Here is a 21,644-nt window from a genome sequence, read left to right as displayed (position 1 = left end):
AAATAAACACGAGGGGATATAATCTAAAGGAATATTGTACCGTTGTTTTGTTTTGTTTTGTTTTGTTTTTGGCTGCATTGCGCCACATGCAGGATCTTAGTTCCCTGACCAGGGATCGAACCCATGCCCCCTGCAGTAGAAGCATGGAGTCTTAACCACTGGACTGCCAGGGAAGTCCTGTACATTTTAAAAATGAGGAATATCTCTGTACACTTATTAGAAAGTTCTCCAAAGTATTTTGTTAAATGGGGAGGGGGGTAAGGAACAATATTACTGTATGCTTTTGTGTAAAAAAGGGGACAAAATATAATCATATTTGAGGTAATAGGGATATGGGGGACAAGAATGGGTATAAGATTTTTCACTGTATGTCTTTTTAAAAAATAATATTTATTTTTCTTAGGGACAAGAGATTTATTACATAAATATTTCACGAAAAGATCTATGAGATATAAAAATATTGAACTCTACACTCCTAAAAATGTAGCCCAAAAGAGTCTGACACAAACATTGACAGAATTACAAAGAGAAATTACTCAGAACAAGAATTTAACACATGGCTCTCAGAAACTATCAGATCAATCCGGCAAAAAAAAAAAGATGAATAGGAAGATGGAAGATTTGAATCACTCAATTCACAAGTTCGATTGAATGGAATTACATAGGATCCTACAAACAACAATTAAAGATAAATACCTTTTTAGAGTTTTAGACTTTTGAGTGATGTCATTCCATTACCTATTCAAAAAATTAAACAAATGGCATGTATAATGAGATTCAAAAAAATATATATATATACATACATATATATATATATATATATATATGACAGATGTGTGTGTATGTATGTGTGAATTCATAGACACAATTTGAAACAAAAGTCACAAATCCAAATGCCTTCATGGGCCAGGCATACCAGGTGAGAGCCATGGGTGGCTGGGGTGTGGATACCCCATATCATAGGCCAGCCCCCACTCAATGTCAGCTGGTTCCATCACAGTATTGTCAGAACTTCTAATTTTTCAAAAAGGCACAAACCCAGATTCTAATTTTAATCTTCTGATTTCTATATTTTGTTTCACATTTTTGAAAACACTAGGCAGCTCAGAGAAAACACATGCATGACCATTATGGTGGGCAATCTCCACCAGATATGTGGAACATCTACCAAGTGTGGTTGGCCTGGGGGGTGGAATTATAGTAATTTTTACTATGCTGAGCTGTTAACACACAGAGACACTCAACCCACTCAAAACTCCATGCAGTGTTCCTCAAGAAATTAAAAATAGAATTACCATGTGACCCAGCAATTCCACTCCTAGGTATGTACCTAAAAGAACTGAAACATTTGTTCCAACAAATACTTGTACACAAATGTTCACAGCAGCACTGTTCACACAATAGCTAAAAGATGGAAACAACCTAAATGTCCATTGATGAACGATGGATAAACCAAATGTGGCCTATTTTATTCAGCCATGAAAAGGAATGAAGTACTGATTTATGCTACAGCAGGGATAAGCCTTGAAAACATTATGCCAGACACCAAAGGCCACAGAGTGAATGATTCCATTTATATGAAATATCCAGATTCAGCAAATCCATAGAGACAGAAAGATCTAGAAAGCAGATCAGTGGTTGCCAGGGGCTGTGGGGGAGGGAGGATGGGGAGGAACTGCGTAATGGGCACAAGGTTTCTTTTTGGGATGATGAAAATGTTCAGGAACTAGACAGAGGTAATGGCCACACAACATTGTGAATGTAGTAAATAACAATGTTATGTGTATTTTACCAGGAAAAGAAAAAAGCCTATGAAGGAAGAGCTATTATTAACCCATTTTAGAGTTGGGGAAACTGAGGCTCAGAGTGGGGACCAAGAGGTCCACCCAGCCTGAGGACAAAGAGCCAGGAGGTGAGCCCCGACCAGTCGGGCCAGACCAGAGTGTTGCCTGCTGGGCCACCTGGCCTTACCTCAGAGAGGTCGTCCTGCTCAGGTGTGTTAGAGCCGCCACTGTCCTGTTCCTCCAGGTGTACCACATCTAGGAAGGGAATGAGAGTGAGTGGAGACTGGGGTCCCAGCTGGTTCACCCACAGTCCCCTGCAGCCAGCAGCCAGCACCTGGAAAGGGGTCACGGGTGAGGCCCAGCTGGCGGATGATGTAGCGGGGGATGTCCGTCTTGACAAGGTGGCCCTCCTTCGCATGGCCCTCGGCTGCCTCCAGCAAGTGGTAGAACTCCTCGGGGTTGAATTCCTGAGGCAAGGCAGGGTGCGCTCAGGGTGAACTCCAAGGTGTCCCAGCCAACCCCTCCCCAGTCCCCCACCAACTGCCCCCCGCCCATGCCCAGCCCCCTTACCAGGCACTCCAGCAGCCTCGCTGGGCGTGAAATGATAATGAGCAGCTTCTTCACCAGCTGAGTGACAAAGGCCACCTCCAAGCTCTCGGAACGTTCATAGGCCTGGGGTGCAGGGCATAGTGGGGGTGTGGTTCACAGGTGCCTTTCCTGAGCCAGGCTTCTCTCCCATCCCCACAGGAACGGACAATACTGCTGCTGTTGTCCCATTTTACAGATGAGTAAACTGAGGCCCAGGCCACATGGTAAAAATAATCATTATTGTTACAGCAAACATGGTCCTAAAACCTTCACTCACTCAATTCATCTTCAAAACAGCTCTATAATCCAGGCCGAGTTAAAAATCCCTCTGCCTGGCATGCTCTCTTCTCAGATCCTTGCATGGCTTCCTAATTCTCCTCCTTTAGGTCTTTGCCCAGTTGTCAACTCCTCATGGAGGCCTGCCTTGAACCCTCCAATCCAAAATCACACTCCACTACCTGGTAGGACTCTCAATCGCCGTTACTCTACTCTCCTGTTCCTGTTTTCTATCAAACAGGCCACGTATTAATTTATCTATCATGCCTATCAAAGTCAGGACTATGGTGAGGCAAATGAGGCAGTCACCTTGGACACCAAAACCCTCAGTCTTCAAGATAACTAATATTTTAATGCACTATTTGAAAAATCAAAATTAATGAAGAAAAAAATGATAAGCAAAACTTATTTATTTTTTGGCCGCAAGGCTTGTGGGATCTTAGTTCTCTGACCAGGGATTGACCAGGGATTGAACCTGGGCCCTGGAAGTGAAAGCACCGAGTCCTAACCACTGGACCACCAGGGAATTCCCAGAAAAATTTAAATAAGGACAGGATCCCAGAGGGCTGGGCCAAACCATACTGGAGCTTGAATCAAAAGGAAACGTGTGGGACCGTCTCTACATGTTTTTGTTTTTCAAATGATTAATGATTTTAATGAAAACAGTATTACTGATTAGTTCGTTTCCATTAAAACCAGGAAAGTTAAATTATAACAAATTTTGGTTTAATTATAAATAAAATATTTAAACTTAATGTTAAGTTTTAACATACTTTTTCTTTTCAATAATTAATGCTCTGAAGAGGGAAAAAAATCACCTGCCTCATCCTAGTCTCAGTCCTGATGCCATTTGAGGAAGTAGCATTTGAGTAAAGATCTGAAGGAGGTGAAGGATGTTAAATTCCTGCTTCCTGTTTGGGGGGTTGGGAGGGATAAATTGGGAGATTGGGATTGACATATACACACTATTGTATATATAAAATAGATAACTAATAAGAACCTACTGTATAGCACAGGGAACTCTACTCAATACTCTGTAATGACGTATATGGGAATAGAATCTAAAAACGGAGTGGATATACGTATATGTATAACCGATCCGCTGTGCTGTACAGCAGAAACTAGCACAACGTTGAAAATCAACTATACTCCAATAAAATTAATTAAAACAGTGAAAAAAATAAAAGAAACTTTTACATTATTACTGTCAATATCACCAAATTATGTGAAAATCTTGGTTATAACAATATAGTGATTTTGATGAAATAAAGGCAAAAGGTGCATTTTGTGAAATAGATCCGTGTATATATAAATTCCTGCTTCCTCCATCAGACCTAGAGCGGGGCTTTAGTCTTTCTCCTCCACCCTTCAATCCACACTAGCCCCTTGGCACGTGGCAGGCGCCCCCTGAGTGGATGTGGGATGAAGGAAACTATGGGGCCATTGAGCCTGATTTGGGGGTTCAGAGCCTGAGGTGTGGCCGGCCTCCTGGTGCACTCACGTCCTGCAGCAGCTTCTCCAGGTTTTCCTGCAATTCGTAGAAGTATACGGTGGTGATGAGGCCGTCGCGGGACTTGGTCAGGCAGTCCCGGGCCAGCTCGATGATCTGGTGGTGAATGAAGCTGAGCACGCCGTCGGCCAGCGGCAGCACGCTGTCAGGTTCGTAGGCGCGGGCGAAGTCGCGCAGTTTCTCTTCCATCTGCGCGGTGGCCTGTGGGAGGGACGGAGGCAGGGCCGGGATGCCGGCGCGGGGCTCAGCCCAGAGGCAGTGGTTGCCAAAGCCTGCACGGCGCGGCGCCGGCCGCCAGGGGGCGCGCGGAGCTAAAGCGAGCGAGGGCTCCGGCCGCCCCGCTTCCCTGCAGCCGCCCCCTGCCCCGCCTCACCTTCGGGAACCTCTCCTTGTAGACATGGTTCATCATCACGATCTCGTTGTCGTAGGAGGAGGGGGAGCGCCCGGGGCTGCGGAGAGAGAAGCCCATCGCGTCCAGCCACTTTCCTCCAAAACTGCAGACAGGCGCCTCGCAGGGCATGAGCCCCCAGACCCACCAGCTTGGACGGGGAGGGGGATTCAGGCCCACCTGAGGCTCCGCGAGCGAGGCCGCACCGCAGGGGAGCGGCGGCCACCATCCTCATCCGTGATGCTCTCGGTGCTGCCGAAGTGTTTGGAGAGGAAGTGGAGCTCGTCCACGGTGGGCTGGTAGGGCAGCTGGTGCAGGCGCTCCTGGGAGGAGCAGGAAGACTGGGGGGAGGGGCGGGGCCGGGGTCAGAGCCACCACGTTCCCCCACAGCTCGGGACCCTGGTCTGGGACCCCCGCGGCTGGCGGGCCACTGAGCAAGGCCAGAATCTGGACCTGGCTTATGATCCTTGGATCCCAAGGCCCAGCTTGGGATTCCTGGCAACAGAGGGGGGCGGGGAGGGGGCAGGGACAGACACAGATGAGAACAGTGACACAGACATGAATGTGGCCCGAGGGAACCTGTGAAAACCTGAGTCAAGTCTCATGCCTCCTCTGTTCAGAACTCTCCATGGCTCCCACGGTACTCATGGTGAATGCCTAAGTCCTCCCCACAGCCCACAAGGTCTTGCAAGATCTGATCCTGTCTCCTTGCCATCACCTCCTCCCACTCTCCCCCTCACCTGCTCTGCTTCAGCTGCACAGGCCTCCTTGATGGTCCTTGAACAAACCAGGCACACTAGTGCCTCAGGGCCTTTGCACTGACTGTTCCCTCTGTCTGTGACACATCTACTATGGATCACTTCTCCTTCAAGTCTTTGCTTTAAAGTCACCCTTCGGGAGGCCTCCTCTGACCACACGGATCATTCCCTCTCCTTGCCCCAACTCGTTTCTTCTTGCTGACTTCTTATCTCATTACTTACTACTGTACATCTTTATGACTTATTTGTTACTGCTGTCTGCTCCTCCAGGGCAGGGATTTGGTTCTGTTTGGCCCCAGTCAGGGCCTGGCATGCAGTTGGGGCAAACACAGACCCACAGACATCAGTGGAGAAACACAAGGACAGCCACCTGATTCTGCAGGCAGGATGATCTTTTTCAACATGATATCACTCACTTTCTTGCTTAAAACTCCCCAACCCATCATTATCTATTAATCTTTTCAGTGCACACAATCTATGACCTACAGAATCAGTAGGTCAGACTGAATTTTTAATTTAATTTAATATAAAGCAAAACAGCCTTTCTATGGCTTCCCACTGCATTTAGAATAAAATCTACCTCACGATCCTGGCCAAGAAGTCCCAGCATGAGGAGGGTTGCTGCCTGCCTCACCTCCATCCCTCCACTTCCAACCCAAAGCTCCAGCCACACAAGGCTATTTTCACCTTTCTAAATGTGAAAAGTTCTCTGTTGCCTCTGGGAGTTTGCACATGCTGCTCCCCTTTGCTGAAACACCCTTCCCTCCCTTCTTCCACCTGCCAACCCCCTGCTGATCCTTTGTCTTGGCTTCAAGGCCACCTCTTCCAGGAAACCTTCTTTGACCCTCCTTCCAGCTCAGTCAGGTGCCTCCCCTCTGCTATCATCCCCTTGCCTTATGCTACCCCCATCACAGCTCCGACCACCCCAGCACCCCAAGTTATAAATGCCTTCTTACTGATCTGTCTCCTCCCATGAGGGCTTTGTGAGTCCTTGGGCCCAGGCCCAGCTTGTAGAGCCCCACACACATGACAGTCATGTGATAAAAGTCTGCTGAACATCATACCAATATATGGAGGAGCGAACCAGAGAGACATGTAGAAAAGAGGGCAGATGGAGAGAGAGACTTTGGGTACTGCAGTGGGGGAGCAAATGGGCTCTGGGTGAAAGGGGTGTGTCCTGGCCCTGGCCAGCTGCAGACACTTGGGCAGTTGGTTTAACACATGAGCCTTAATGTCATTATCCGAGGTAAGTAAAATAAGTAAAAAAGTAAAATAATTAAAATAAGTCCGAGGTAAGTAGGACCCCCAAGAAGACATGTTGAAGATGGAGAACAGGACCTTGGAGGGGACTTGGAACTCACTAAGTGATGGACAGATGACACCCTTGGAGAACAAGAGAAACCCAAAGCTCTCATTTAGGCCAGTCCAGCCAGCCCCCCGCAGCTCCCACCCACCGGCCCCGCCTGCCACACTCACCGAGACGGTGGAGCTGGGCGTGTTGGTGCCATAGCCAGACGAAGGGAGTGAAGCCAGAGACCAACGGCGTCCGTCCGCCCTGGAACCCAGCCGACATGCTCAGAGGCCGCCAGGCCCCACCAGACAGCCCCATTCCTCAGGGTGTGAGAGAAACCACTGGCCGTGGCCAGAGCAGGAGGTGGGGGAATATATCTGCACTCTGAGATTCCTGAAGTCCCCCAGAGTCAAGGAGGTAAAGAGGAAGTCTTCCAGCCAGGTACCCGGGACCTGGAGCAAAGATCAGTCTTCTCTGCTCCTTCCCATTTATACTCCTCTCCTGTCAACCTCATGCCAAACAAGCCCCCAAAGTGAAAAAAGCCCACTCAAGGAAGTCATCCCAGAGGGACCCCAAAAGATGACCGCTAGAGGACCCCCATGAGAAAATTCTCAGAGGAAGATCACTTGGGTCTTTTCAGAGAAGAAATATTCCTTCCTCATACACACACACACATGCATGCTCCCATAGACACAATCACTCTCGTGGCTACACCCATTAGTATTACTGTTACTAGTACGGTTGAGTTCACACACTGAAAGTCACACACATTCACACCACGTGACTCTTCAACACAGACACTCACATGCATTCACTGTTCCATACATGGACCCAAATATCACATGTTTCCAGGCTAACACACAATCATACATGAAAAAAGAGACGTACAGTCACATATAGACATATATACTTACAGAGACTGGTACTCACACACTCTGACATACACACACACTCCCCCACACACTCTAGACTTTCACATTCACGTGACACACATTGAAGACACCCTCACGCAGTCAGTCACACATTCAAACTCTCAGCCACACACTCATTCACACTCCCACACAAATTACATATTCACATGGAGACACACATGGAGGTACATGTTTCCTCAGCTATTCACACACACATTTACAACCCTAGAAGTACACAGTCACACACGTTCACTCTCACACGCTGATACACACCCATGGATACAAAAACAGGCATGGGCTGCCTCCCATATTCACAGCCTCACAAACTCACACACATCCCCATCAGCACACAGATTGCACACTCACGTGTACACACACTCCCATGCACTGGAATCCTCTCTCCAGGCAGTGACCTCGCTCAGCTCACCTGCTTCCCAGCTCACCCTCCATGTAGGCAACCACATCCGGCCCAATCTTGGAGCCCTTTTCTGGCTCCCTATTGCCCTCAGCTGAATTCCACGGTCGCAGGGAATCCCCACTCTTCCAAGGAAGCCGTCCTCTGTCCCCACAGTCTCCTGTGACTCGCACCCCACAGCTTTCACCAGCCTTTGCGGTGACCTGCGTTGCCTCCCCAACTCAACTCCAAGGATAGAGAAGGGATGTGGTTCACTCCATATCCCAGGTCTCAGAACACAGCAGTTGTTCAGACGTTTTTAGAATGAATAAAGTTCAAAAAACAAAGAGACCCACCCAAACACCCTGGTGACTCCTCAAAGATTCCCCCTCAAAATTCAAAGAATCTCTCTTTCTCCCCCAATCTCGACAAAGCCCCCCAGAAAATTCATCTTAGGGACACTCCAGAAACCCACAGAGACCCCCGGAGGGAAACCTGAGATTTCTCCTCTTGGGCCCTCGAGAAATAGCCCTAGGGGCCCTCCCCCACGTCAAGGACCAAGTCTTTCGATGGGCATCAAGCAGTCTGCGCTTGCGCACTTCCTCCCTGCTTCCCTGTCCTGTTGCTATGGAAACGCCTGGCCTGGAGAGCGAGGCTTGGGAGACTAAGACCCAGGCCCCATAGCGCAAGCGCTTTCACTCCGCGGCAAAGGAAGCTCCGCCCCTTCCCTGGTTCTGAACTGGTGGTTGGCCCCGCCTTCTTATAGGTCCCGTCCCTAAGACTGGGTGCCTGTTCCCGCCAGGACGTTGGGGCACTCTGCGGGTCCCTCAGGCCTGACTCGGGTGCAATTAGAAGGGGAACAGATGGTGGCCCAGACGGTGGGTAGGGAGGGTATGGCCAGGGTTCTGGGGCCCTGGGGAGAGAGACTCACCTTCGGGAGGAGGCGAAGGAGAAATGGGCGGGGGTGTTGGGGGAGAAGTTACGGGGACTGTCCAGGGGACTGCTACCTGTGGCGGAAAGAGAGGGATCTTCAGGCTTGGGATAGAAGGCAATCCCATCAAACCTCCTGATCCTCAAAGCGGGTTCCAAACAGCAGCTTGTCCCCTCTTTAGTCTAATCCCACCCACGTATGGGTGGACCGCTCCCCTTAGCTGTGGCCCTGCCTCTCAAAATGTTTTGGCTACCGAGTCAGCCCAGCCCCTCTCCAGGCCGATTCCGTCTTTTTCGAGGTGGCCCCGCCCCTTAGGTATGGCTCCTCCTTTCTGCTCCATCCCCTTTCCAATCAAGCTCCTCCTGGGCCTCCGCCCACAAATGCCCGTCCCCCTGCGGACCGGCCAAGTCAACACAAGATGGCTCCGCCCCTTGTCCAATCCCGGTCCTCTCCGTCTAGACTCTGGACCACCACTCCTGTGGCATGGACACACCCCTCGCCTGTGACCACGCCTCCTCTAGTCTGGCCCACAAAGCCACCACCTGTCTCACCCAGGTGTCCAGGCAGTGGGGAGTGGGGTCGCGGCAGCGTGGGCGAAGTGCTGGTCAGGATGAGACTTTTCCGGTTACTGGTGCGGCAGCTGCGGGGAAGGCGAGGCAAGGGACCGGACCCGGCCGTAGCCCAGTGAGTTTGTGCACCCAACCCGCGGTCCTCCCATCTCAGATCCCCACCTGTCTCCCAACTGTGTGTGCTTGGATGTGCTCCCAAAGGACTGCTCAGAGGAGGAGGCAGTGGAGGCTTCGGTAGGACTGTGTATGGGAGGTGATGCGTATGTGTTGTGTATGTGCAAGACTCCTGGTGTGGATCATGTGTGCCCATGCATGGCACAGTGTATCAGTCAGGGGTGATAGTCATGTCCACGTGATACTAATGGAGATACTGAGTGTCTGTGTGTCTTTGGGTCCTTGCGTGACATTCGCTGTGTGTATCCAGGTGTGGCACCCGTGTGTGAATTCAGCACTGGGAGCATCCTAGTGTGACATCATGTGTGACAGTCCTTGGGTTTATCTTGTGTGACATGACCTGTGGCTTTGTGTGTCTATATGACACAGTGTAACGCCACTTGTCCATGGCTAGATGTGCCACTGTGTGCTGTAAAGTGTGCGTGATGCATGATTTCTGCTACGTGTCTGTCTTTGTGTAGCAATCTGAGTCTGTATGAGATACTGTCCTTGTGTCTGAGTGTGACATTCACCATGTGTGTTCCCGTGTGGCATCTACTGTGTGTCAGTTTAACACCCTGTGACACTGGGCACGTCTGAGCATACCACTGTGTGTGACATGGATGAAAATGAGTGAAAACCTGTGATATTGTGTGTGTCTCCGACTCTGCAAGATTCTGTGTCTGTTATTCTATCATCCGTGTGGCACAACATATGACATGCTTAGGTGATATCGTATATTGTGACATTGCACGGATGTCATTGCCACACATGTGTCTGTGTGCATTTCAGATGGCACAATTGTGTGTGTGGATCACCAGGCATGTGACATCTTACTGAGTGTACACTACACTGTGCCTGTGGGCTTACTTGTCTGTGTGATGCTGCGAGTGTCCTTGTGTGTCTGTGTGTGCCTCTGACCTATGGCCACCATATGGCTGGGTACGCGTGGCGGCTCCCGGGTGTATCTGGGACACTAGGGCTGTTGTGTGTGTATGTGTGTGTGACATCATGTCCTGAGTGACGCTATGTGTCACTATTTTTCGTATGAGGCTGTGTTCTTTGGGGGGCGGTTGTGCTATGATAAAAGCCCCCCCTTTCATTCTGCCCCTCAGGATCCCAGCTTCCAAAGAGGGACCCTCCAGCCCCTCCATTCTCTTCGCACACACCCCCCTCCCCGGCTCAGTGACTGAGCATATTCGCGCGGCCAGAGCACGCGGCATGGGGGTGGGGGGAGGCCAGGCTGCGGCTATTGTTCTGAGGGTGCTAAGCCCCCCACCCTCCCCTTCTTCCCCTACCCTCACCGGGCTGCCGGAGCCCGCAGCGCCATCAGACAAAGGCGCCTCAATCCCCCACCAGGCGCAGCCCCCTCCCCCCGCGGCGGTCCTTTCTAGCGTGCAGTCCCCCCAGCCTCAGCCCACACTGCCCCCCATTCAGCCCCATCCCTGGCAGGAAGGCGCGAGCGAGCACCTCTGGCGCAGCTGGACCGGGTGCAGCATCCCGGGCCCCGCCCTGCAGCAGCAGCCGGAGGGCGGTTTTGGGGGAAGGGCCAGGTCAGGGTCTGAGGGATCGGGGGTCTACCTCTTGGTGCGACGGAACATACTGCCGCCAGGGAAGGAGGGCATCGAGAAATTGGAAAGCGCGGTCCAGAGAGAGTCAGACATGACCCGGCGGCGGCGACATGGTGGCAGGTGCGGCAGCGGCGGCGGCGCGGGGAGCAAACGCGCGGGGCGGAGGCTGGAGCCGCAGCGGGCAGGGTAGGGCGGGGGAGGGGAAGGCCTGCGGCTGCCGCTAGCCAGGAGGGGGCGCTGCAGTGCACCAGCGCGTCTGGCCCCGCCCGCGCGCCCGCCTGGCGCCCCCACCCGGGCCGGAGAAGGGGCGGCCAGCCCCGCGCGTTTCTCCCCAGGGCTCACCTGCTGCTTTTCCGGGGCAGGGGCAAATCTTTCTGGAAGGCAAAGGAGCAAAAGGATAGAGGTCAGCGGGGACCAGCAGCCACTGCCCAAAAGCCCTGTCAGCCCCCTGGAGGGGTAGAGGTGGGATGGGACAGGTCCTTCATCAGCATGGTCACCTGCGCCCTTGGCCATGAGGTGAGGGCTGGGCTCCTAGGGGAAAAGGGTACCAGGGTGATTCCTCTCCCGACCCCCAGAGGCCAGCAGAGGGCCCCCTATAGGACTCCCGAGCTGGCGTCTCAGTATGTGTTTGTGCAAATGAAAACATCCAGGAGTCGTTATTTGAAAAATATTTCTTGAGCACCTACTGTATGACAGGCCCCGTGCTAGGCACTGGGGACACAGCCGTGAATGAGACAAAAATCCTGCCCTTTGGGGACTAGCATTGAAAGGAAGGAAGCAGACAACCAAGATTAACATAGAAGTGAATGAAATAATTTTAGACAGAAATAAATGTTATGAATAAAATTAAGCAAGGTGATGTGATGGAAAATGGCTAGGAGGGGGACATGATAGTTACAGAGGTCTGCTCTGTGGAGATGATTTTTAAGTTTGTTGCTGAAAAATAAAAGTCAGCCCTGGGAGGCTCTGTGGCGAGAGCATTCTGGGTAGAGGGAATTGCAAAGGCCTGGAGGTAGGAATAAACTTGGCATGCTCAAGCATGAAAGGGTGAATGACTGGATGGATGAATGAATGACTCCTCCACACCTCAGTGGTTCTACCCCACTCTCAATCAGATTCACAGAGTTGGGGTGGGGAGAGTTAGGGTGGCTCAAACTGAGATTTGACATCAGGTGATGGCTGGGTGGTCTTTTTCAGTAATGGCAGTGATAATAATTGGTAGGTATTGGGACTTCCCTGGTGGTCCAGTGGTTAAGACTCCGTGCTTCCAATGGAGGGGGCGAAGTTCAATCCCTGGTCACGGAAGCCACATGCCACGCGGTGTGGCAACAAAAAAAAAAGTTAGGTATTAACTCTGTCCACATCACAAGAAGGTTGCATTCTGTTTGTCAAGCACACAGGAAACCACTACAGGGACCAGAAATTACAGAGGTCTGGACGCTTTTCTGAGAGCACTGGGGAGAAGGGTCATCACCTTCCACCCAGTTCTGTGTCCATAGGCTAAGGTGAATAAAAGGGATTGGGTAGGGCTGCAGGCAGAAAGATTCAGGTTAGGGTTCCAAAAGCCCTTTGGTGGGGACTCCAACAAGGGAGAAATGAGGAGTGTTCTAGGATTTTTCTAGAATCTCTGATAGCAGAAAGCCCCGGGTTCAAATCCCAGTTTTGCCACTTATAACCTTGGCAAATGACCTTCCGATAGTCCATTCCTTCTAGAGGATTCTGTCAGATGATGCAGGTGCCTAGCACCTTAGTATGGTGTCTAGCATATAGTAAGTGCTCAATAAATATTAGGTCATAGGAACAGGAGTTATTGTGGATGGACATGCTGCATGGCAGAAGATGGGCCAGAGGGACCTCACACTCCCATGTACAGAGGACAGATGGATGGTCGGCGTCAAAAGGAACACTGTCCAGATTGGCAGCCCTGCCATCCTGAGCCAGGGGTGACCGGAAATCTATACCAGGTTTTCCCTCTGTCTTTGCAGGATCAGCTTGAATGAGCGGCCCCTTGGACAAGCCCCTTGGACCAGCCGGCCAGCCAGGGCCAGGCGGCTGCAATGGCACAATCAAAATCAAGACCTGGATTTTCCCCGCCACGGAGCCCGGTACTCCAGACTCGGGTACAATGGGCCTAGGAGGGTGAGTCCCAGGGGGACCTTTAAGTGCTACCTAGAAAAGTCCTCGACTCTAGCCCCATCTGCTAGCATCCCTAAACATTTTAGGGTCGAAGAAAGGGGCAAGGTGGAGAGGTAGAGGATCTGGATCCTTGGCGTCCGTGTAAACAGACGCCACTTCCATCCCCAGCTGCAGAGCTGCTCTGCCCAGCGGATTCTGCATCTCTTCGTGATTAACGGACGGCCCTGTGGCCGGGGCATTCGAACTTAGGTTGCTGTACGATCCCAACTGCACACAGGGGACCTTGGGAGCTCCGTGGTTGTGGGACAGCTCCTAAGGGGTTGCACCAGTGTGTGAGAGTGTATTCAGGCTGCGAAGTGGTTAACCCTGCCAGAAGGGAAGAGGTTCGGGCAGGACTTCGGTGGAGTAGCTCCCTCGGCCTAGAAGCCTGGGGAAGGATGGGTGGATGAGTGGGAGGATCCCGGGTTGGGGGCGTGCTCTTGCGCTGGAGAGCTAAGTCCCGCGTGGCACTGAGCCAATAGGAGTCGGCGCCGGCCCAGGGGGCGGGGACACACCCCATGCAGGCTCCGCCCGCTTCAGCCCTTTTCTGGGGACCCGACGGCGCGGACCCAGACTAACTGCTTCAGCACTTGCTCTGGTTTTGCAGCAGCTCCCTCCCTTTTATCAGAACCCGTTCTCCTAACCCAGCCCAGGGAAAGGAAGGAAATCCGAGGAAGACCTGAAGAGCCCATCTGGGCTCTGGTTAAAACTCAGGTCTGGCTCCAGCATCATCCAGACGCCAGGGAAGTCCTTCCTGCCCTCTGAAATGGCCCCATCCAAAGATGGACGAGGCCCCTGGGTGATGGTTTGAATCCTCTCCTTCTCTTTCCAAGCTCCAGGCTAGGGATGTAGCCTGAGACTGGGCCCATTCTAGGCTTTATATAAACTTCTCCGGACTACCTAGCTCGGGGCTGCTTCAAGGAGGCTCAGAAAGACCAGATGCCAGGCAAACCTTAGGGTGAAGCTTTGACCGATTTCCTCTCTGGGGTTAGTTTGGGGCCAACACCGAACCCCCGTATTAACCCTTAGAAGTGCATGCTGCAGACCGAAGAGAACCCTTTTCAGCTTCAGAATCCCCACCCATCTAGGATGTGGGAGTTCCTGACGCCTGGATTTGTCCCCGCCTTCCCCACACTCCACAGCAAACCTCAGTGTCCCACTCCGCGCAGTGGACCCACGTCTCCTGCGCCTGCGCAGCCTAGAGACCAACATCGTCTAAGGCTGCAAGGAGCTAAAAATCGCTCCCGCCCACCCACAAGCTGGGCTGGACTTGAGGATCGCGGAGTGGGGGTGGGGGGGGTAGTGTTGTAGTGGAGCGGGGTGGAATGAAGAGTGAGGAGGGAGGCTGTCTAGATGCCTGTCCAATTAGGGCAGTAGGAAGAATCCTGGTGGCCGAGCAGGTGCGTGGAGGTCGCAGGGGGTCGGCATGCCTCAGGAAGGGACTCCTGGGGTGGTGAGGGGCGAGGCTGCAGCACAAATATGTTTACCACTGCTGCGGCGCCGGCAGCCCCGAGGGGCGCGGGCCCTGGGGCAATAACTTTGTTCTGCGCCCCCTCACCCCCAGCCTGGCTGGGCACCAGGGCAAAGACCTCGATCCCAGCCCCTTCCCCCTCTGACGGGCCGGGAGCCCCTCGGGTTATCCTCGAGGGGAGCGCAAGGCTGCATCCCCCTCTGTCAGATCCCTGGATCCCCGGGCGGCCCCTGAGGGGCGGGGTCCCCAGCGCGGCGGGACGCGCGGCCACCGCGTTCCCCTTAGGTAGAGTCCCGAGGCCATGGGAGAGGGCGCCTGGGCCAACCCTGGCGTAAGTTCTCCCGCCTCCTGCCGGGCCCCGCCCCAGGGCGCCGACCCCTTCCCCTCCACCCGGGGCCAGGGCTGCCGAGTACCTGCAGCCTCCGGCGACGAATCAGGCCCGAATCGTCCATGGCGGCGGCGGCGGCAGAGGCTTCGGCCCCGGGGAGGGAGGTGGGAGGCGGCGGCAGGGGCGGCGGCGGGAGGAGGGAGGCGGGAGGCGGGAGGCGGAAGGCGGGAGGGAGTGAGAAGCCGCGGGGACCGCGGCGGCGGCGGCGGCGGCGGCTGGGGGGGGGAGGGGGCAGGGAGGTGGCGGGGGCGGAGCAAAGTGGGGCGGACCCGGCGTCGTCACTGCGTCTGGGCGCCCGAGCCCGGCCTCGGCCAAGGCTGCCCGCGCTGGGGGCGGGGGGGGGGGGGCCGGGGGGGGCGGGGGCGGCGGACAAGAGGGGGAAGGAGCCTCCAGATGTCCCCAGGGAAGTCAAGCTACCGAGAGACCCCTGTAGAGACACGCCAGGGGAGAGACATGCCCATGGGTAGACTCCCAACCCAAGAAACACCCCAAAGGAGACAGTCTCACTAAGATATATTCCTTATGCAGACAACCTCCTCCCCGCGGTGACCCCCTCAGAGAGACACATTCCCACGGGGAGGTAGTCTCCATAGGGAGGCCCTCTCCAATCAGAAACTCCTCTCACCCTGAAAATCATTTCTAAAACAGATGGTCTCTGAGGGGTGACGCTTCCTCTCAAAAGCCCACCCTCCAAAGAGGAGACATTTTCGTAGAGAAAGATCCCCGCGGGTGATATTTCACTTGGGGAGCTTGGTGAGGTTACCCTCAGTGAAAGACCCCACGAAAGCCATATTCTCTATGGGAAATTGTCCCCACCCACGAGACCTCACATCCCAAGGAGATACACTCTTACAGAGTGTGTATTTGCACTGAGGAGACCCGTCCTTACGGGAGAAGCCCCCTCCGAAAATCATTTACATGCTTATACCAACCCGCTTCCCTAGCGATCCCCTCCCTCATCGTCAGGATTAAGAAGCCAGGCCAGGCTGGGCCGTATTTATAGGAACGATTAGCTGGTGGTTGGGGAGGAGGGCAGCCGAAGCGATTTTCACCACTCCCCCGCAGTGTTCCTGCAGCTGAGGCCAAGCCAACCACGCTTCCCCTAGTTGTAGTGAAAAGCGTCGGAGACCTCCCCACGCCAGTCTTGGCATTGGAGGGCATGGTGGGGTGGGGGCTTCCCAAGGGTCTCAGTCCATAACTGTCCCGAAGACCCTGGAGGGCGCGGTCACTGGGCGGGAGCGACCCCTGCCTGTCAAAGGGGGCTACAGCGAGGTCTAGGTCCCGGTGTTCCCCAGGCGCTTGTCTGCTCATCTCTGCGCCTTTGCCTGAGTTGTCTCGGTCTGTTTCTCTCTGTCTCTGTCAGCATGTTCGTGTTGCCATCTCGCTGAGTCTGTTCCTCGCACTTCTCTGTCCAAGGCCGGGAAACCGCTCTTGACGCGCCTTCTCCCGCCGGCTGCCGCGGGAGCTCTCCGTGGTGCTGATTTCTAGCGCTCCAGTCCGTAGTGCTGAAATATGAGCTCAGGTTGGGGGCGGAGGTTAGGGAAGGGGAAGGGTTGTCGGGAGGCACAGCCTAGAGGCTGGACAGATAAGACCCACGAGCACCCTGGACTACCCCAGGATGAACCGGAGAAAGGCTAGGTCCACTGAGTACTGGTTGCTGAAGCTTCCAGGACATCAGTGGGTGTCCTTCGAGGGGCCAGGAGACAGTGCCTCCTGATTAATTTACTCAACAGGTATTGAGCACCTACTGTGTGCAAAGCAGTGTTTTGGATTCTGGGAGTACATCAGTAAAAGAGACAGACAAAAACTCTGCACTATCCGAGAAAAGAGGGAGAGAGATTTGTGGTAGTACTCATTGCTCACAAAAACACATATGCAAACTCTACAAGCACAGGCACGCACACACACTGTGCAAATACACACACACACACACAAAAATACACACACACACACGAAAGTACCAACACATGCTCAACAAACAGACTCGCATATACCCATTCACACACCCTGCAAACACATACTCCACAAAAACACATATTCTGCAAATACACACACATACAAACACATACTCAGCAAACACAAACTCACAAACACATGTAATCATTTGCAAACATGGAGTTAGCACATAGACACAGAGAGTCTTATGCAAACACATAAACACAGAATACAAACACACACTCAGCAAACACAGAAACACATATTCACATAAACTCACATTCTGGAAACACACGTGCAAACACATACTTAGAAAACACAGACATACACACACTCGGCAATGCAGGCATACACAAACAACACATAAAAACACTCAACAACACAAGCACACACTCATCGTCCCCAAACCAAAGGAAGCTCAGCTGCACACAAACTCTTGTCCAAAATACAGACTCATTATCCTCCCAATGCAAAACATGGACACATATACATACACTCACATACCCACTGGAGGGCTGTTTTTCTTTTCTTTTCTATTTTATTTTATTTTAGAGGGCTGTTTTTTCTTACTGGACTCCCCCACTAAACTATCAGCTCTATGAGGGTTGAGATTTTCATGTCTTAGTCACTACACTGCATCCCCAGAATCTGGCACACACTAGGTGCTCAATAAATGTTTGTTGAATGAATTGAGGGAATGTTTGCAGGGACACAAATTCACAGAAACTGCAAAGGGGCACACACACATACACACACACACACACATGTCAGATGGAGTCCTACACCCTCTCCACACATGACAACACCTTCTTGTTCACTCATTGTCAACATTCATGGTCAATAACCTTTGTCCAGTGACCTATTCACAATAATTTGCACAACATCTATCCTCATCCTTCATCCCCCTCCCCTTCACTTATTATCTGACTCTTACTCAACTGGACACACTTGGCTCTTGGAACACTTACAGACCTCCTTACCCAGATTTTGAGCACACACACACACCACACACTAAAGAGACGCACATAAACATATCGTCACACAACAAACACACATACCCACTCAATACATACACAAACACAAAACACACCCTCATCCCACACACACACACCCTCATCCATCTCCTCACACATATAGAGAGTTTAAGTCACAAGCTCAACATAAAGACAAACACAAGGATATATACACACCAGCCTCAGATCCTCTGGTCTTTGGTCAGCTGGAGCAGAGGGCGGGGCGGTGGGAAATCCCTCCCCTGCATCAAACCACGCCCCTTTCAGCTGTTTCCTGGATTTGACCCTGAGGTGTCTCAGCAGTGCCCTAGACTCCAGTCCGCCTAACAGGTGAGGGGTGGCCGGAGGGGGCAGAGAGGGGGAGGGAATTGCCGTGTCTTCACAGATCCCTAGTTCCCCCTGCCCTGGGGCCTTTGGATCCCACTGGCAGAATCCGAGTCCTGCCACAGCCAAGCTTGGGTCCAGAGGTCCAGCCCTGGGTGTCAGCCCCTAAGCTGATTGTGGGCCGAGAGAAGGTGACCATGAAAGGGGCCAGCAGGGATCAAGAGGGAGGGAGGAGACTGGGCAGAAGAGAAGGAAGAATTACTGGACAAGAGGGGGGATTGGAAGATCTGGGGAGGTCCCTTTAGAGGACGGAGGAGGTTGCCTGAGGGCCCATAGGGTGGGAGATCCCACTTTGGGTCGGGGTGGGGGGGAAGGGAACCAATGTCAAACAGGGGTGGGGACACTTGCACCTGAAGGGATGGAGGGGACATGAGTCTGACGGGGGGGGGGGCTCCTTGGTCAGAGACAGACCTTGGTGGCCCCCGGGGATTTGAGGGTCCTTGGCTATTGCTTCCTCATCAGCTGCCCTTTCTCTGCTCTGCCTGGGACTGTCTCCTGGCTGCGTATCAGGACAGTGCCACCCTGAGCTACCAGAAAGGGACAGCTGAACCTCACCCTGTATCCCAGCTGACTCTTATCTCAGGTGGACATGGTCTGCAGGGGTTGCACTCGACCCAGGGGCCTGGCCTGGGCCCTGCAACTGACCCTGGCATGGATCCTGCTGGGGGCTTGTGGAGGGAGCCACCCACTCCCAGCTAGATCCCAGAGACACCATAGGCTGGTGACCAATTTGGGCACAAGCCAGCTACACCTGGCAGGTAAGTATTCCAGACTTTGCCTAAACTCTAACAACCAGAAACCCCAACTCAACCATAACAATGCCAGAATTTCCTTTGGAGAGGGGTTTAGGGTGACCGGAGGAGGCACCTGGGTCTAGTGGTGGTTAAACAGCACAAACTGCCTAGGTTCAAATCCCAACTCTGCCACTTCATAGCTGTGTGACCCTGGGCAAATCACTTAACCTCTCTGAGCCTCAGGTGGGCCATTAAGAAAGGAGGAGAAATAATAGACCTACCTCATAAGGATGTTGTAAAAGTGTATATGTAAGTATATGAGAATTTATATCACCACCAGGTTGTCATAAATGATAAGCTGATTATGATTAGTGATTATTTCTTGAAGCTCCATTTGCATCACAAGCGAAGTGTCTTTAACTTTTATGTTTGAGAGAACATATATAATTGGGGTCTCCCCGTTCAGAGTAACCCCAAGCCTTGGTTCCCCAACCCTACCTGAGGATCCAAGATGGCAACTCACTGGAGTCCCCTTCTCCATGACACTCTTGTCCCTCAGAGATGAACACACCAGAGGCATCGGACCCTGGGATCGTCTCAGGGAGCTGTGGGGAGCTGAGCCCCGGGCAAGTACAGCAACCTCCAGTGTTTCCTTGTGTTCTTTGCTCCAGCTGTCCCGACCAGGGGACAGAGCCCTTGCGCACCTTGACCTATCTGGGCCTGTCTCTCCCGATATCCAGGTGTGAATCCTTCCTGGGAAACCTCCAGGTTGCCCTCCGCAGTCGTTTCCACCTGCTGCTATTGGGGGTACGCCAGACACAGCCTCTCTGCTCGGAGCTCTGCGATGCCTGGTAGGAGTGGCGGGGCGTGAGGGGTGTGGTCTATGGCTTGGGCGGGGCCGAACGGGGGATCTGCAGCTTGATCCTCCGGGTGCCTGAAGGGGCGTGGCCTGCGTCCAAAGCCACCAAGGTGTACAGGACGAGGCCTGGTGTTTAGAGGCTAGGTAGAAAGGGACAGGGCCTGTGGAGGACCCGCTGCTAAGACTGGCACTACGGAGGACTGGCCTTCCATGGAGCTGGCTTTTTTTTTTTTTTTAAGGGGAGGGCCTCTTGATTGAAAAGAGAAGCTAAAAGGGTGGGGCTGGCCTGGAATAGATGGTCTGAGGTCGGCAGGTGTGAGGCCTGAAGTGACAGAGCCCTGGTAAGTTTAGAGAATATGCGGCAGGCTGAAATCTAGGGGATGGCTTTTGTAGGAGCGTGGTTCTAAGAGGCGGTGCCTGGATCTGGGGAAGGGACATACCCGGGGCAAAGCCTTGGAGAGCAGGAATCCCACTAGGACGTGGCTGCGGAGTCTTCACCCGCCTTCTTTTCTCCACACACCATCCCCAGGTTTGCCACCTGCGAAAGTGATATCATCTGCAGCCCGACTTGGCTCCCACTCCTAGAAAAGAGGGGCTGCGAGCCTGGCTGCACCACCTATGGGCAGGTGAGCATGGGACAGAGGAAGCCAGGAAGAGACTGATACTTCCCCTCACTATGTCCTGGGTTAGCCCGTCTAGGTCCCAGAGTCCGGACTGGCACTCCCAAGGCCCCCACTCCCATCCTTCCCGCTTCCACAGCCCAATCTCCACAGTAGGATATGCCTGTAGCCTCCCTAAGGCCCACTGAGTCTGGATTTGCCCTCCCCAAAGGACGGTCTCTGCTCTAGGCCCGTCCACAGTCCCCCTGGAAGGCCCAGAAACCCGAGTCTCCTTCTCCAAGGCCCCAGCCTTCATCTGGTTCTCTGCCACCCGAGCCCCCTGGGACCCAGTAAAACCTCGCACTCCCCAAGGCCCCACCCCCACTATGGCCCTGCCCCCAGACTCCCGGGATGACCTAGAGGTGAGAATTTCCTGCCCTAAGATCGCGCCGCTGCCCCCAGGGTAGCTGGACTCCACCAACTCGGACCCAAACTTCACCCCTTCCCGCCAGACTTTTGCTGACGGAGCGGAACTTTGCCGCTCGTTTCTGGGCTACGCGGTACCAGTGGCGGATCCTGGCTCTGGTCACTGCCTCAACATTTCCACCTCGGTGCTGCCGCGTCCCAGACACGCGCGGAGGGCCCGGGAAACCACTTTCCGGCGCTCCCGACGCCCTCGCACCTGGATCCTGGACGCTGCAAGCAGCGGAAGTGGCAGTGGAAGTGGCAGCGGCCCCTAGGGGGCGCCTGGCCTTGAATGGAAGATGCACCCCCTCTCCCCACCTCCGGCCCCGCCGCTCAAGACACCCAGAGTCCCACCCCTGTCCCTCTCTGCATTCTAGTTTCCAGAGTCCCATCCTTCCTCTCTGGGGCCCCAGAGACTCGCGCCTCTTCAGATTATTTGAGAAATAACCCAATTGTAGTTCATTGTTTTCCTCACCCCCCTGAATAAAGTCGCCAGT

General features: G+C 53.3%; 2 protein-coding genes across 18 annotated transcripts in view; one reads left to right on the top strand and one right to left on the bottom strand.

Annotated features, from left to right (window-relative positions):
• The window catches only part of MAST1 (microtubule associated serine/threonine kinase 1), a 26,129-nt gene extending 10,841 nt beyond the window's left edge, over positions 1–15,288 (bottom strand). The window contains exons 1-11 of one of the 2 annotated variants that reach the window (XM_067733455.1): positions 15,184–15,288; positions 11,467–11,498; positions 9,383–9,471; positions 8,832–8,907; positions 6,781–6,859; positions 4,727–4,887; positions 4,532–4,607; positions 4,150–4,359; positions 2,355–2,456; positions 2,119–2,251; positions 1,972–2,039 (exon numbers count right to left, since the gene is read on the bottom strand). In XM_067733455.1, the coding sequence (XP_067589556.1) occupies positions 1,972–2,039; positions 2,119–2,251; positions 2,355–2,456; positions 4,150–4,359; positions 4,532–4,607; positions 4,727–4,887; positions 6,781–6,859; positions 8,832–8,907; positions 9,383–9,471; positions 11,467–11,498; positions 15,184–15,222 (1,065 nt within the window). In that variant the 5' untranslated portion in view covers positions 15,223–15,288. Of the gene's footprint in view, positions 1–1,971; positions 2,040–2,118; positions 2,252–2,354; positions 2,457–4,149; positions 4,360–4,531; positions 4,608–4,726; positions 4,888–6,780; positions 6,860–8,831; positions 8,908–9,382; positions 9,472–11,134; positions 11,307–11,466; positions 11,499–15,183 lie in introns of those variants that run through there. The other variant, XM_067733453.1, reaches the window with a different exon arrangement.
• RTBDN (retbindin) lies at positions 9,312–21,644 on the top strand. Of its 16 annotated transcripts, XM_067733463.1 has the most exons (9): positions 9,314–9,515; positions 13,110–13,229; positions 16,522–16,680; positions 18,374–18,436; positions 19,001–19,248; positions 19,784–19,850; positions 19,965–20,075; positions 20,613–20,709; positions 21,145–21,644. In XM_067733463.1, the coding sequence occupies exons 5-9, from the start codon at positions 19,080–19,082 to the stop codon at positions 21,592–21,594; spliced, it is 894 nt and encodes a 297-aa protein (XP_067589564.1). In that variant the 5' UTR covers positions 9,314–9,515; positions 13,110–13,229; positions 16,522–16,680; positions 18,374–18,436; positions 19,001–19,079; the 3' UTR covers positions 21,595–21,644. The 16 variants fall into 16 exon arrangements, with proteins under 16 accessions (XP_067589558.1, XP_067589564.1, XP_067589574.1 ...); XM_067733465.1 differs by lacking the exons at positions 9,314–9,515; positions 13,110–13,229 and adding an exon at positions 14,604–14,699 and having other exon boundaries at positions 16,522–16,653; XM_067733466.1 differs by lacking the exons at positions 9,314–9,515; positions 13,110–13,229 and adding an exon at positions 14,604–14,699 and having other exon boundaries at positions 19,074–19,248.

This window comes from Pseudorca crassidens, chromosome 3 (genome assembly GCF_039906515.1).
Source record: "Pseudorca crassidens isolate mPseCra1 chromosome 3, mPseCra1.hap1, whole genome shotgun sequence".
NCBI lineage: Eukaryota > Metazoa > Chordata > Mammalia > Artiodactyla > Delphinidae > Pseudorca > Pseudorca crassidens.
The sequence above is the reverse complement of the archived record's forward strand: the minus strand, read 5'-3'. Positions and strand labels throughout refer to the sequence as shown.